The 14628-nt window shown below is 34.9% G+C and overlaps 1 protein-coding gene across 2 annotated transcripts in view; it reads right to left on the minus strand.

The window, feature by feature from the left end:
• KHDRBS2 (KH RNA binding domain containing, signal transduction associated 2) overlaps positions 1-14628 on the minus strand; it is a 721722-nt gene that overhangs the window by 604954 nt on the left and 102140 nt on the right. For both annotated transcript variants that reach the window (XM_032650315.1, XM_032650316.1), the window contains exon 2: positions 4969-5096. In XM_032650315.1, the coding sequence (XP_032506206.1) occupies positions 4969-5096 (128 nt within the window). The remainder of the gene's footprint in view (positions 1-4968; positions 5097-14628) is intronic.

Consider the following 14628-nt stretch of genomic DNA (forward strand, 5'->3'; position numbering starts at 1 on the left):
CATCTGTCACAGATCAGCCGCTTCACCCTCTTCCAACAGCCTCAAATGCTTCCCTTCTGTCTCAATTGATTTCCCTGTCAGAGAGGGGTTTCCCCAAATCCAGGAATCTCTCCTCTGCTTCAGCTCCCCAACTGTGCATGCAGGTCCTGTCCCACTTCCTCTCCTCATCCTCTACCTTTTTTTTTTTCTTTTTGTCATACCCAGTTATGCAAGAATTTTATAGTCCTTTCTGTTGTTCAAGGTCTTCTGCTAGCATTCAGCCAGTGTTCTGTGAGAACTGTTGCATCTATAGTTGTATTCCTGATGCATCTGTGGAGAGAGATGAACTCCACGTCCTCCTACTCCTCTGCCACCTTAACTCATCATCCTATTAACCATTCTTTTTTTTTTTTTTTTTTGCTGTATGCGGGCCGCTCACTGTTGTGGCCTCTCTCGTTGTGGAGCACAGGCTCCGGACGCACAGGCTCAGCGGCCATGGCTCACGGGCCCAGCCGCTCCGCAGCATGTGGGATCTTCCCGGACAGGGGCACGAACCGCTGTCCCCTGCATCGGCAGGTGGACTCTCAACCACTGCGCCACCAGGGAAGCCCTAACCATTCTTTTTTTTTTTTTTTTTTTTTTTCTTTTTTTTGGCTAAGTTTGGTCTTCGTTGCTGCGCTCAGGCTTTCCCTAGCTGCAGTGAGCAGGGGCCACTCTTGGTTGCAGTGCATGGGCTTCTCATTGCGGTGGCCTCTCCCGTTGTGGAGCACGGGCTCCAGGTATGCAGTCTCAGCAGTTGTGGCTCGCAGGCTCCGGAGCGCAGGCTCAGCAGCCGTGGTGCACGGGCTCCGTTGCTCCACGGCATGTGGGACCCTCCTGGACCAGGGCTCGAACCCGTGTCTCCTGCACTGGCAGGCGGACTCTTAACCACTGCGCCACCAGGGAAGCCCCCTAACCATTCTTAAATGTTCTGATAATTACTTAAAAAGTGAGAAAAAATAATAGGTTTTGGTTTTCATCTTTCAAAGTACAGAGAAGGAAACAAGATTTGTGGGAGGACATGCCAGGCTGCGGAGAGTGCTTCCAACCAGGCACAGAAGGCAGCCCCTCTCTCTGGGACTGAGCAGGCAAAGACAAAATATAGAGCAAGTGTGGTGTTTTTGAACATATTTTGGAACTTTAATTTTCTGCGTTAATCTACATAAGGAATTGATTTCAAAAGCAGCACAGGGGGACATGGCTGCATTTGATCTTAAAAGGGGCTAAATTTTGGGGGCTGATTTATGCTCCCGGAAATTTATTGCTTTAAAAGTTGGCAGTAATTTGAGTCGAGAAATAAAATGTGGGCCTTGGGGCAAATTTAATTGAAGAAGATGTCTGATGTATTTCAGAGGATTCTAAAGGCAACATCAAAAAGGTATTTTTAAAGGACACTGAGAGGTTGAATTGCCCAGATGGACAAATAGGCACAATAGCAACAGGCAGGTCTCCAGCAGGTGGAGGCAGTACTGCCCCATCCTCTGACCCTCCTCACTGTGCCCATGCTTGTGACGGGCATCCTTCTGCATGGATGCCTGCTTGTGATAGTCATCCTTCTAGCAGAACAAAACAGAACACAACAGCCAACACTATGTGTATCTTAGTTTCTTATGTCCTGTAAGGCACTTTTTTCTGCTTCTTGCAAGGATGAAGACTGTCTTCATTAATATCAAATTTATGCCCCAAGCTACAGTTCTCTTCCTTTTCTGTATATGTAATCTCCTAGCACATCAACACTAAATCATAATGCCCTAATACACTTTCAAAAGCAACTAAACTCAATACACATACTTCCAGCACTACAAACAACTCAATATAAGAAGCCATGACCAAATTCACATGTGCAAAGTTTACAGACAAAAACAGTGAGTTACAACTACCACTTGCCTGATAGAGACTGTAAACTGATTCTGATTATAATATGCATAAGAGTTGGAATTATCCAAATTTGAAAAAAGTAAATGTGTATTGGACTATAAAGTGCCGTGTGTGTGGATTCAGGGAGAAAGAGCTAATGTTAAAGGTGGTGAGTTTTCCACTAATCTCAGGATTATAGAGGAACATACTGACCACACTGCCTCCTTAGAGATTTGACCATCAAGACATAATCACTCTGATTCTAAAACATTTGCAAATGTAAACAATAGATATACAAAGTCTATTTATTTACTAATCTTGTTACAAACAAAAAAAATTAAAACAAACAAGAAAAACTGTCCATTAAAATAATTTAATATGGCTTTTTTCCTCCAAATTAAGTGATTAACTACAAAACACTAGATAAATCATTCTTAATGTGTGTGAAAAGTATTCTTATATTTTCTATAATTTCAATCTTAAATTTCTCTCAGTTCCTTGTAAGTCAGCAAACTAACTTGAATTAGAGACCAATTGAAACAAAATCTGTCCGTAAAAGGTCAAGTATTAAAATCGGGATGAGGTCATTTCCTCAAGAATTCCCATAATTCTATATTACTCTTTGTTGGAGAGGATGATGTCATCACCACATAGACTGTCAGTCCACACAGCAGGCATCAAGGGCAGGGACAGCTGTGGGAGAAGACGTGTGAGGCAGGCCTTTCCCTGATGGACCCCTAAAGGGTGCATCACTTTTTATTTTAAAAGAGTAAACCTTGAACCCATACTCTTGTGTCCTGCTCAACAGTTCACAGGATCATACCACACTATACGTGTTACAGATCACAAATGCACAGCAAATACGGTTCAAGATTAGAGATTATAATCTTAACACCACAGATATTCAGTCAGCAGGAGAGAAACACCGCTTTTGAAAGTAAATATTGTTTTCAAAACGTTGATTTTAATTTTATTGTTATAGTATAAAAACAAGCAAAAACAAATGTAGGTCAACTTGATAGATGATTGTGTTTCTCAGTATTCTTTTTCTGTAAAAGGGCTCTAAGAGTTCTCTATGTGTGATAATTAGATGTATGAAATGCACATCACCGTAATAAATAAAGAAGTTTGGCATTATATTCATTATATTCATAAAAATGGTAGATTTTATAAGGCATAAATTATTTGATAATACTCCATAAAACTATTAATCATTAGGAGCTATCGGTTTTAACTTTATTCCACACTTTATATGAAAAAGTCATGTAAAATTTGAGCATTTTTAGTCAAGTTAAAAATGTAATGGTTCACAAAAAATGAAGAATTTAAAATAACAGCAGCCTCGTGAAGCATTCCATCTAGAGCAAAGATTATTTCTTTGAGCAGTTCACAATTACTTGTGAATTTTTTATGAGCAAGTCATAATTAGTTACCACATCTGTAAAATAGAAGTTTTATATATTCTGTGATTTCCAAGATTAGTCCCAGCTTAAGCATTCTGTGATTCTAAAAATTCAAGGGCGTACAATAATTTGCTAGTGAGACATGGTTTATTTCAAAATGAATAATAGGTGGTTTTGTTGTTTAAAAACCTTCCTATAAATTATGAAATTAAATATCACACAAAAATTGACACCATAAAATATTCTTGTTTCAGTAGTCATCATTATGAATCAAGTGTAAACTACTACTGTAATATTCAGCATAACATCACTCACACCCATCACTTGGAGAGCTATCAGGACTTGAAACGCCAACACAACTTGGCCAGAGATATACAGCTACATTTTATTGAGAAGCAGATACTGAGTCTATCACGAGCTTTCTCATATCCAAAGAATGGACAAGTATTATTCTGAGAAAAAGTATCAAGTTATGTAATATTTAAATATATGATTTAAAGAAGGAACCTGTACTCAATCTAGACTCTAAAGGTTTAATTAACCAGGTTCCTTAAAAAAGACACAATACCCCATCATTTTTCTACCATATTTCATTACTAAGTAAAACTTTTCATGTACATTTCTATGACAGCCCAATTTAATATTTTAAAACATAAGTGTAAAGTAAATTTCATAAAATTTAAATTATAAATATATATCTATTGAATGTACCTGTCTTGCAATAGTGTAAGTCTAGCTCAAAATAAACACAAAAACCAAAAACGTGTATGCCCAAAAAACCTCATCTGAGAGTTAAATTTTATGGTTTGATGTGCTGTAACAGCTTATTCTGTTTGAAATAATTATAAATACAACCTTCTACTTAATTGTATTTACTAAACTTTATCATATTAGAAGACAATTGGTAAACTACAGCATTTATTTCTGCAATCTTTATTATTAGGATAATTATATGGTCTTTGCTTCAGATACACTCTTCAGAAAATTACCAGCTTAAATCTTTGAGTTTCCTTTTTTTTTTTTGCTTAGGTAATTTACTTGAAAAAAAATTAAAAAAAGAAACTGCTTTCAACCATTGGAATTTATGAATATAAGTAATGAAACCATGCTATTGAAATGTTATATTTTATAATAATGATTCTGCTGATAAAAATATCACATGATGACAAAGTGTCTAGTGAAAAAGTATTTTCAAGAAAATACTATCATAATCATTATATAAATGGACTCTGAATATAGAAGACTAGAGATTACAATCCAAGGGTCTAATAAAGACTATATTACCTTCCTAAATATAATAATTCTCTGCTGTTTGGCTAATGCTATATATTGACAGCAGGGGTAATTCTACTCCCTTTTGCAATAAGAATATGCATTTTAACATGAACCAAAACATTATTGAGTGCGCATATTTGAAAAATCAAATTGTCAAATGATTTACACATTAAATAAATGATTAAAATATCTAGTTATGCTTCCCATATTCACAGAATAAAAATACAGCCATCAGTTGAAAATTATTGTACTTTCAAAGAGTTTTCCTTCTTCTATGTCAGTATCATATATTTGTATATATTAATAAAATGAAGCTTTACACATTTATTTCATGAAAGACAATGTATAAACCATCAAGTCTTATTTTTATCAATTTTTTCTTAATTCTATGTGAACAAAGCATATATTACAGTACCTTTGGATACTGTTTGACAGGAATCAATACCCTTTCTGAGAGCTTTATGTTTTTGTTGCTGATGACATCAAGATATTTCTTTTCTTCATCTTCCTTTTTTCCATCAGAACCTTGAAATTTTTCAATTTCTGAAAAAAATTCACAAGAAAAACATTAAATGAAATAAGAAGTCATCATAAATACACTGACTGTTCTTATCACTCCCTTTCTTAAATAAGATTTTGAAGAACCTTGATAAAGGGACTGAAAGCTATGCTACTGTACTGTCTGTACAATGATCTATATCAACTAAAACCAAAAAGCAGTGACTGAAGATACAACTGTCTTCTGTGAAACAAAGGATGCATTTAATTAACTTTTAACATCTTCAAACAAAATTTGAGAAATAATATTCCCTTTAATTATTTAAAATATCTAAGCAAACATAAATTTCCTAGGAGCAATGAATAGAACAAATATATTTTAACGTTAAATGTTTTGTTTTCAGTCAGAATTGTTCCTAAGGAAAAATAACTGAAAATAGAAATCATCCATTATCTAAAATAGGGTAGTAGAGATAAACAGTATGCTATTTTATATTCTAACAAACTTAAATCCAATTAAAAAGGGGAGTCACAGAAAAGTCACATAAAGGATTAAATCTGTAAATTATATCATTCATATTCATCAACATGAAATTACCTACATAGATGTTTAAGAGGAAATACTAATTTATCCTTATGAGAATCTTCCCAAAGTGAATATTTTTTTGTTATTTATTGTTTTGTCTGCATTGGGTCTTCGTTGCTGTGCACGGGTTTCTCTAGTTGTAGTGAATGGGGGCTACTCTTCATTGTGGTGCACGGGCTTCTCTTGTTGCGGAGCATGGGCTCTAGGTGTGCGGGCTTCAGTAGTTGTGGCATACAGGCTCAGTAGTTGTGGCTTGTGGGCTCTAGAGCGCAGCCTCAGTAGTCTGGTGCATAGGCTTAATTGCTCTGCGGCATGTGGGAACTTCCCAGATGAGGGCTCGAACCCATGTCCCCTGCACTGGCAGGCAGATTCTTAACCACTGCACCACCAGGAAAGTCCTGAATATCTTTTAAGCAAACGTACACTATTTATCCTTCCTTCCTTTTTAAAATTAATTTATTTGCCACAGAAATACAAAGGTTTGTAAGAGACTGCTACAAGCAACTATAGGCTAATAAAATGGACAACCTGGAAGAAATGGACAAATTCTTAGAAAGGTACAATCTCCCAAGACTGAATCAGGAAGAAATAGGAAAAAATGAACAGAAATTGAATTCATGATTAAAAAACTCTCAACTAACAAAAGTCCAGGACCAGATGGCTTCACAGGCAAAGTCTATCAAATGTTGAGAGAAGAGCTAACACCCATCCTTCTTAAAGTATTCCAAAAAACTGCAGAGGAAGGAACACTCCCAAGCTCCATCACCTTGGTACCAAAACCAGACAAAGATACCACACACACAAAAAAAATTATAGGCCAATATTACTGATAAACATTCCTCAACAAAATATTAGCAATCTGAATCCAACAAAACATTAAAAGGATCATACACCATGATCAAGTGCGATTTATCCTGGGGATGTGAGAATTTTTCAGTATCCACAAGTCAATCAGTGTGATATACCACATCAACAAACTGAAGAATAAAAACGATATGATCATTTCAACAGATGCAGACAAGACTTTGGAAAAAATTCAACACTGATTTATGATAAAAACTCTCCAGAAAATTACAGAGGGAACATACCTCAACATAATAAAGGCCATATATGACAAGCCTATAGCTAACATCATACTCAATGGTGAAAAGCTGAAAGCAGTTCTTCTAGGATCAGGAACAAGACAAGGATGTCCACTCTTGCCACTTTTATTCAACATAGTCTTGGAAATTCTAGCCATGGAAATAACAGAAGAAAAAGAAATAAAAAGAATCCAAATTGGAAAAGAAGAAATGAAACTGTCACTGTTTGCAGATGACATGATACTATACATAGAAAATCCTAAAGATGCTGCCAGAAAACTACTAGAACTCATCAATTAATTTGGTAAAGTTGCAGGATACAAAATTAATACACAGAAATCTTTTGCATTTCTATACACTAGCAATGAAAGATCAGAAGGAAAAAATCAAGAAACAATTCCATTTACCATCTAATCAAAAACAAAATGTATCTAGGAATAAACCTACCTAAGGAGACAAAAGACCTGTACTCCAAAAACTATAAGATGCTGATGAAAGAAATAAAAGACGACACAAACAGATGAAAAGATATACCATGTTCTTGGATTGGAAGAATCAATATTGTCAAAATGACTATAGTAGCCAAGGCAATGTACAGATTCAATGCAATTCCTATTGGTTTATCCTTGTCACTCTGTCATAGATATAAATTAAATTTGTCTGACATTATTTGCTCTCTACAAAGCTACCACTTAGGCATTTTTAGACATTTGAAATTTGATCACTTGATGATTAATTCCAACAAGTTTTCCATCAAGAAATGGGGCTGGATGAAATACCATTTCCACTGATTTTTCTGTTAATTTCTATACTTTCCTTTAAAAATTTCTTTTCTTTTTTTTCCTTTTAATTGGGGTATATTGCTTGACAATATTTTATTAGTTTCTGCTGTATAGCGAAGTGAATCAGCCATATGCATACATATATACCCTCCTTTTTGGATTTCCTTCCCATTTAGGTCACCACAGAACATCGAGTAGAGTTCAATGCTATACAGCATCGTTCTCATTAGTTATCTATTTTATACATAGTGTATATATGTCAATCCCAATCCCCCAATGCATCCCATCCCCCTTTCCCCCCTTGGAATCCATACGTTTGTTCTTTATGTCTGTGTCTCTATTTCTGCTCTGCAAACACTTTCATCTGTGCCATTTTTCTAGATTCCACATATATGCATTAATATACAATATTTGTCTTTTTGTGTCTGACTTACTTCACTCTGTATGACAGTCTCTAAGTCCATCCACGTCTCTACAAATGATCCAATTTTCTCCCTTTTAATGGCTGAGTAATTTTCCATTGTGTATATGTACCACATCTTCTTTATACATTCATCTGTCGATAGACTTTTAAGTTGCTTCCATGTCCTACTGTAAATAGTGCTGCAATGAACACTGGGGTGCATGTGTCTTTTTGAATTATAGTTTTCTCAGGGTATATGCCCAGTAGTAGGATTGCTGGGTCATATGGTAGTTCTATTTTTAGTTTTTTAAGGAACCTCCATACTGTTCTCCATATTGGCTATATCTATTTACATTCCCACCAACAGTGCAAGAGGGTTCCCTTTTCTCCACATCCTCTCCAGTATTTATTGTTTGTGGATATTTTGATGATGGCCATTCTGACCAGTGTGAAGCCATTGTAGTTCTGATTTGCATTTATCTAATAATTAATGATGTTGAGCATCTTTTCATGTGCCTCTTGGCCATCTTTATGTTTTCCTTAAAAGAATTTTATATTTATTTTGCCCTTTTGATAGTTTCAGGGAATTATCTCATCTTCCCTGATGTATCTATTAATATATGACTAATAGATCAGTCATTGCACTTCTCGACTGTATAGTCACAAAGTGGTATATACCAAACTTGCCTGATTTTAAAACCATGGAAAATAAGGCATACACACTTTTCCTTTTGTAAATTTAAAAATTACTTTAAATTTTTAAAGTAATTCTTTTTTTACTTCATAATTAATGCATATTCATTGTGGAATGTTCAGACAATATAGGTATCCATAAAAATGGAAAGGCACTGATTATCATCCAGCAATAACTAATCAGTTTTTTATAGAGATGTTGAGTCATTTTATATAGTTATTTTTTTATACAGTCTCTATTTAAATATGGCTTCCATATTGTTGGAAAAACATAATACATAAAGGAAAGCTTAATTTTGTTAAAAAATGTTAAACTACAAAGATTTTAATATTTTTGTTTTTCTTTCACTGTTTATGTGTTAAGATATAGATAGATATTTAGATAGGTAGATAGATTCAAGGATTTATTTTAGCATTCATTAACTTATTTTTAGTGGCTATCACCACAGTACACCATAGGGTTATGTGGAGATTACAACAGAGTTAAATGTTGGTATGCCTGTATGCACCTTGCACAACTTCACTCATTGGTTTAAGTCAGATGGAAGGTACAGTAAGAAGGTATTCTCTTTATTATGGTAAAAACTACATAACATTATCATTTTAGTCATTTTTAAGTGTATAGCTCAGTAGTGATAAGTACATTCACATTATTGTGCAACAGATCTCCATAACTTCTTCATCTTACAAAACTAAAACTCTAGACAATTCATTAAGAAGACATAATAAATATATATATACCTAAAAAGGAGCACCAAAATATATAAACAATTATTAACAGACATAAAGGAAGAAGTTGACAGCAACACAATAAGAGGAAATTTAACACCCCACTTACATCAATGAATAGATCATTGAGACAGAAAGTCAACAAGGAAAGAGTGACCTTAGATGAAACATTAGACCACATGGATTTGATAGATTTGTACAGCACATTCCATCCAAATACAGCAGAATACACACTCTTGTCAAGGACACGTGAAACTTTCTCAAGGGCAGACCATATGCTGGGACTCAAAACAAGTCTCAATAAATTAGAGGACTGAAATCAGATCAAACTTCTTTTCCAATGAAAATGCTATGAAAGTACAAATCAACTACAAGAAGAAAACTGGAAAAATCACAAATATATGGAGACTGAACAACATGATACTGTACAACTACTGGGTCAATGAAGAAATCAAAGGAGAAATTAAAAAGTACCCGGAGACAAATGAAAATGAAAATGTGACATACCAAAAATCTATGAAATACAGAAAAGGTGTACTAAGAGGAAAGTTCACTGCAATACAGATCTACCTCAAAAAACAAGAAAAAGCTCAAATAAACAATCTTTACACTTAAAGGAAATTTAAAAAAGACGAACACATGAAAATATGCTCAACATCACTAATTATTAGAGAAATGCAAATCAAAACTACAGTGAAGTATCACCTCACACAGGTCAGAATGGCCATCATCAAAAAATCACCATCTGCATTGACGACCATCTGCATCGGCCACCTTTCACCTTTTCAGACATTGAGCCCAAACTACCTTTCTGAGTTCTAAAACTTCTGACTTGACATTTCCACCCTAAAATTTCCAAGACACTTGAAACTCTAACTGAATTCAACTTAACTCTAAAGCTTATTCTTTCTGGTCACCCGAGAACAAGAAGAACACGGATCTTAGCCATTACCCATGAGCTGCTGCCTAACCCTCCTCACTGTGCAGACAACAGTCACCGAGTCCCCTTGGTCCCACTGGGGCCCCTCAACCCCAGCCTCCACTCAGGGGCTCTCCACTACTCCAGACCCTTTCCATCCACTTCCACCTGTGGCAGCAGACTTTAAACTAGTTTCCTTGAAGACCATGCATGACTTATCTTTCACATCCTGGCTAGCTTTTTAAAACACAGATCTGAGCATTACACGTTCCCCTTTTGTATAGCAGTATGGTATTTGTGTCATGTTTATTCCATGGCTCTACTGAGCATTCAGATTTTCTTTGTTGGATGAATGAGTGTCACTGCACTGACAAGTACCTGCTTCTCGCTGACTGAAGGTTAAATTCTCATTTTTTTTCCTGTCACTAGTAATCAATCAGCCATTCCTTTCTCATCTCTGGCCACAGTCTAGTGTTGTCTCACACAGCGTTCCATCCTCACTCAGACCCTAAGCAGATTCATCCTTAGCATGCTTCCAAAGTCCTTAGTTTGCCACTCCTGATCCCTCCTGTGTCCTCTGATTGGTGAAGGGCTATGTCTCCTGTCTTGCATGATTATCCCATCCTGGGTCTCCCTTAACATTTTGTACTTTTTAAATACAGCACTTTTAATCACTTTGTACTGTTCTATTTACAACTGTTTTCCACCATTAAACTGTGACTTCCTTGAGGCCAGGGACCATATCACATTTATTATTATTTTTTACTCCCAGCACCCATTAAAATAAATGATCAACTATAAACTCAAAATCGAACTACTCATCAGACTGTCCAAATAAGTTTTTCTAGAAAAAATGTCTCTTGGTATTTAAGTCAAAAACTTCATATAATATATGTGACTGTCAATACAATGATTTTTAGATCATTGCTTACATGGGAAAACTCATTTATTTCCACAAAACACAGCATTTTAAAATTCATATTTATTTCCACAAAATGCAATACAATAAGTTTTATAATCTGGAGTGGTTTTAATCTCATGTTTGAATGTTCATGTTTGAAAGCCTAAGGGAAAAGGGACTGACATCTAAAAGAGGGGATGAGCATTCAAAACAACTACTTTTTACACCCTTATCGTTTAGTAAACATTAGGTGATATTTTAAGCACTTTACAACCAAACATGATTTCGTTACTATATGTTGCTGTTTAGCTATAATTTTGATTGTAGTTTAGAAAGTTGGCTGAAACTTTGAGTTGACATGTGATGTATATAATTTTTCATATAAAATATTGAAAAATAAGCTCTCAAGATGGTCTTTTTTACTCAATATATTTGATTTTTTCCAGTGAATTACTAATGTTACATGGGAGTAGTCTGAAGTCATTAATAATTTACTTCTGATTTTCTCATATTCATAATCAACTATATTTCTAAAGCACGAGTAGAACATATGTCCTATGTTTGTGGGAAAAAATGAGAGACTTTACTTTTGCCAAAGGTATCTTGGGATACACCATCTTAATAAAAAGAAAGCAACACATTTAAAATCAGCTGCTCAAGCTGCACTGTTTGTTCAAATTAAAATACTTTTTCTGAGCCTAATTTTACTGTGATAATTATCTAAATCAGAATATATTCACCATTTTGACTAATTTTACAGTAATACTACACCCAGGTGTGCTTAAATTGGTTTTCATTTATTTTCAAGATGTTTAAAAGCCTAATTACATCAGGCACTCCTTGTGTTTAATTTTCCTGAATTGAATAAAGGTGGCTTATTATTCACTGGAGTTAAAAATTCCTAACATGTCAACAGAAAAAAAGCATTTAAATAGAACTGAGTATGACCTGCTTCACATTCATCTGCTCCAGGGCACAATTTCTTCATCCAATACTTTCATCACTTAGCAAATGTTACAGAGTGTCTTACTGTGTGTAAGTAACTGGGAGGGAGAAGAAGTAACACTCTGTGCTCAAGTGCTAACTATCCAGTGGCTTATAATTCCAAGTATCACAGTGAATAGTTTATTTTATTGTTGTTCATACCATTCCTAATGTCTTACCTATATATTTCAATAAGCCATACTTATGTAAACCAAATTCATAAGTTTATTAAATACATTTGCAGTATTTATGAATGCCACAAATAATAAACTGGGAACACATCTTCAATGGGTCAATGCTATAGGAGCATTGATCTTGATGAATAATATATGCAAATGGTACCCAATTATGACACTGGTATATAGAAGAAATTCTGAGATTCCATATATATATATATATATATATATATATATACCCCTACCTTGTTGGATTGCTTTGAAATTAGCTAGGATATAATTTATGGGCTTGGTGCTTGTAGTGATTTCCAATCTTTAGAAAAAATTTACCAACCTTTTCCCTTGACCCCAGTCATCTTTTCCCAACTAATAAAGAGGGAAGCTCCTATAAGGAATCAAGGGCAAATAATCAAGGGCTATATTAGAAAATAAAATTTCTACAATAGTTAAAGATGGTTTTTTTTAGCTTCTTGGATCCATTCTACTTTCCATTTGTTCTTCCTATTCCTCTTTTTAGTTATCCCCATGCAGCTTTGATAAAACAGACTGGCCATATCTTATGAAGGGCCTCTGATCACCATGGCGTGGTGCTGAACAAATGCACACAAAGGCCTGTCTCTGGCTGCTCCTCTTTAGATGCAGTGAGAAAAGTTTTATTCTTTGAGTTTGTGTTCCTCTGCCTCTCCTCGCCAATAAAGCAGTAAATCCTTGAGGAATGAAACCATCCCTGGACCTAAGAGAAAGGGGCCAGTGTCTGGTTGCTACTCAGCCTGAATTTCATCTTAAGGTAGGCTTGATTCCATAGGTCTCACAAACGGTATAGCTTGTCATGATAAATTATAGAATTCTATCTCTATGGACTTGCCTCTTCTGAACTTTCCACACAAATGGAATCACACACCGTGTGGCCTGTTATGCCTCACTTGCTTCACTTAGCATATCGCTCTTGAGGTTCATTCATGTTGTAGCATATATTGGTACTTCATTCCTTTTTACAGCCAAATAATATTCTACTGTATGCATACATCTTTTTTTTTTTTTTTACCCCATTCATCAGCTGATGGGAATTTAGGTTGTTTCTACATTTTTGATAAAATACCTAGTGTTGTTTTGAGCATTTGTGCACCAGTTTTTGTGTGGATATTTGTTTTTAGTTCTCTTGACTAGATTCCTAGGGGTGGAATTAACTCAGTCATACAGTTTCTATATGCTTAACATTCTGAACAATTGCCAAACTGCTTTCCAAAGTTACTGTATCATATTAAAATCCAACACTTGTTATTTTCTATTTTATTTTAGCCACCTTAGTGTGTATGAAGTTGTACCTCATTCTGACTTTGATTTGCACTTTTAATAACTATGTTGACATCTTTTAATGTGATTACTGGTAATTTGCATATATTCTATGGAGAAATGTATACTCTAATCCATTGCCTATTTTTATTTAAATTAACAGTCTTTTCCTATTGATTTGAAGATTTCCTTATATTCTTGGATACAAGTCTCTTATCACACAGTAATTTGCAAATATTTTCTCCTATTCTGTGTGTTTTCTTTTCATTTCCTTGATGGTATCATTTGTACCACATAAGTTTTCATTTTTATGTAGTCCAATTTTTCTCTCTCTTTTGTGGTCACCTTTTATGTCATATCTAAGAAACGATTGTGTAACTCATGGTCAAAAAGATTTATTCCCATAGAATTTTATAATTTCAGTTCTTACATTTAGGTCTCTGATCTATGTTGAATTAATTTTCTGTATATGGTGTGAGGTAGGGGTCCAACTTCATTTTGCTGCATGTAGATATCCACTTGCCCCACCACCATTTATCAAAAGGACTATTGTTCCACACTGAATGTTCTTGGCACCCTTCCTAAGAATCTATAGTGTAAAGACCTATTTCTGCATTTTCAAATCTATTCTATTGATTTTTCTGTCTATCCTTATGTCAATACCACACTGTCAATACTATGCTGTCTTGATTACGTCAGTTTGTAGTAAATTTTGAAATAGGAAGTATGAGTTTTCCAAATTTGTACATCTTTTTCATGACTGTTTTGGCTATTTAGGTCTCTTGGATTCCCATATGAATTTTTGGATTAATTTGCCAGTGTATGAAAGAAAGCAGCTGGAATTTTGATAGGAATTGCAAAGAATTTGTATGTCAATCAAGGAATTTTGTCATCTTAATAATATTTAGTCTTTCAAATCACAGACATGGGATGCATTTCCCTCTGTTTAGGTCTCCTTTAATGACTTTCAAGAGTGCTTTGTAACTTCATAAATTCCTTATACTTCTTTTGTCAAACTCAATCCTAAAT

This window comes from Phocoena sinus, chromosome 11 (assembly GCF_008692025.1).
Source record: "Phocoena sinus isolate mPhoSin1 chromosome 11, mPhoSin1.pri, whole genome shotgun sequence".
In the NCBI taxonomy this organism is placed as follows: domain Eukaryota; kingdom Metazoa; phylum Chordata; class Mammalia; order Artiodactyla; family Phocoenidae; genus Phocoena; species Phocoena sinus.